At 41.7% G+C, this 2,044-nt stretch overlaps 1 protein-coding gene across 1 annotated transcript; it reads left to right on the top strand.

The window, feature by feature from the left end:
- Positions 1-283: 283 nt before the first annotated feature.
- On the top strand, positions 284-1,333 carry LOC121805717 (probable xyloglucan endotransglucosylase/hydrolase protein 25). Its single transcript, XM_042205679.1, has 3 exons — positions 284-568; positions 643-836; positions 911-1,333. Exons 1-3 carry the CDS (start codon positions 284-286, stop codon positions 1,242-1,244), a joined length of 813 nt encoding a protein of 270 aa, XP_042061613.1. The 3' UTR covers positions 1,245-1,333.
- Positions 1,334-2,044: the final 711 nt, after the last annotated feature.

The following is a 2,044-nucleotide window of genomic DNA, read 5'->3' as shown; positions in this document are numbered from 1 at the left end:
AAACCGAGAGCAGTACTATGACGTATCTCGATCTTCCAAACAAGAATCTTTATAAATAAAAATTTTCTAATTTTAGTTGGATTTGGTTCTAGTTAGTTCATTTATAATGCAGAACTATTCGGACAACATTCAACTCAAAATTCATTTATGTTTATCTAATCCACAAGAATAGGTAGCTAGCTGGTCACAGGTGCATCATTGCTGCATGTCGGTTTCTCCACATCCACATTTTTGTCAACTATATATGATCACATCATATCCATCATTTATCGGAGAAACAAAAATGGGTATTTCATCTTGTTCAAGAACTAGAAGGCGTGGTTTGGTCATAATCCTGCTGCTGCACCTAACAGCGGCGGTTTACGGCAGCAATTACTTTGAAGATTTCGACATCACATGGGGCGGAGGCAGGGGAAAAATTGTGAACAACGGCGAGCTTCTCACTCTGTCTCTAGACTCCACCTCTGGTTCGGGCTTCCAGTCGAAGAAGGAGTACTTGTTCGGAAAGATCGACATGCAGCTCAAGCTTGTGCCCGGAAATTCCGCCGGAACTGTCACCGCTTATTACGTAAGTATCCATTCAACCAACTCATCTATACCACTAGTAGTATTTTATTAAAACGCGACCTTGTATGTATATAGTTGTCGTCACAAGGGGCGAATCACGACGAAATAGATTTCGAGTTCTTGGGGAACTTGAGCGGCGAGCCGTACACGATACACACAAATGTGTACTCGCAAGGGAAGGGCGACAGAGAGCAGCAGTTTCGTGTGTGGTTCGATCCCACTGCCGATTTCCACACTTACTCTATCCTTTGGACTCCACAAACTATTGTGTAAGTCTGTCTGCCCAAATTCTTGTTATCAATTTGATTGATGCGAAACGATGAGTATTGTGATTTGTTGGCAGGTTCTCAGTGGACAACGTGCCGATAAGGGAGTTCAAGAATTTGGAGAAGATGGGAGTGGCATTCCCAAAAGGGCAGGCAATGAGGCTGTATTCAAGCATATGGAATGCGGATGAATGGGCGACGAGAGGTGGGCTGATCAAGACTGATTGGAGCAGGGCTCCCTTCACCGCTGCGTATACAAACTTTGGGTACATGGCGTGGATGCCTCTCCATTTGGATTCTAGCATCAACCAAGCCAAACTCAGATGGGTCCAGAGGAATTTCATGATCTACAACTACTGCTCCGATGCTAAGCGCTTCCCCGCCGGCTTTCCCCCTGAGTGTCGTGCTTAAACCCTACCATATCCACTACATGCTTGCAGGAGCTTTCTCTTGTACATATACATATTTTTTTTATATAAATAAATTAATGTTCGATGGTATATTAAATTGTTCTCTCAAAATTAACACTGCCACAAATGAAAAAGTATATAAACAGCAACTAACTACTGGAGTACTATATAAAACTAATCCAAAAAAAGGATATTTTGTGATACTACGAGCATTTACTCATTCTGAGCTCTTCCCCTTTTGGAGACGAGGTTTTTAGGCGATGATGAAAGTTGGGAGCAGTTTTGTCCCTATTGAATTAGAGGAGATTGGGAAAAGGATAGTGCAAAGATGCCAAGGACTTCCACTGTCAATTGTTGTAATTGGGGGGCATCTTCGAAAATCATCTAGGGAGATTGAATATTGGGAGAAAGTTGCTAGTTTCATAAATCCAATTTCGAGTATAGGGCGCGATGCCGATGATCAATGCTTGAAAATAATAAGTTTGAGTTATGAGCACTTGTCTAAAGCCATGATTTCTGTATATTATATGGTGATTTTTGGTGAACGTGTATGGATAAAAGCTTATGTGCTGGTGAGGGATTTGTGAAGAATTGATTTATTGCAACGCAAATAGCTCACATTTTCCAACACTAAGTTATTAGATTGCTAGAGTGTAGCATGCAGCTTGCCATGTCGGCAACAAGAATACTGATGAAACAAGTGAGTCTTGGCAATCACGAACACATATAAAGATTGATTACATGGTTGATGAATTTGGTTGGGTGGACTGAGATCCAGTTTCCCTCTTCCTTCCGTTTGAG

Source organism: Salvia splendens, chromosome 5 (assembly GCF_004379255.2).
Source record: "Salvia splendens isolate huo1 chromosome 5, SspV2, whole genome shotgun sequence".
NCBI lineage: Eukaryota > Viridiplantae > Streptophyta > Magnoliopsida > Lamiales > Lamiaceae > Salvia > Salvia splendens.
The sequence above is the reverse complement of the archived record's forward strand: the minus strand, read 5'-3'. Positions and strand labels throughout refer to the sequence as shown.

Excerpts from the sequence above, each read along its gene's own strand:
- LOC121805717 (XM_042205679.1), top strand. The coding sequence starts at position 284 with ATGGGTATTTCATCTTGTTCAAGAACTAGAAGGCGTGGTTTGGTCATA. Across the intron at positions 569-642 it reads GAACTGTCACCGCTTATTAC|TTGTCGTCACAAGGGGCGAA; the intron begins GTAAGTATCCAT and ends GTATGTATATAG. Across the intron at positions 837-910 it reads TGGACTCCACAAACTATTGT|GTTCTCAGTGGACAACGTGC; the intron begins GTAAGTCTGTCT and ends ATTTGTTGGCAG.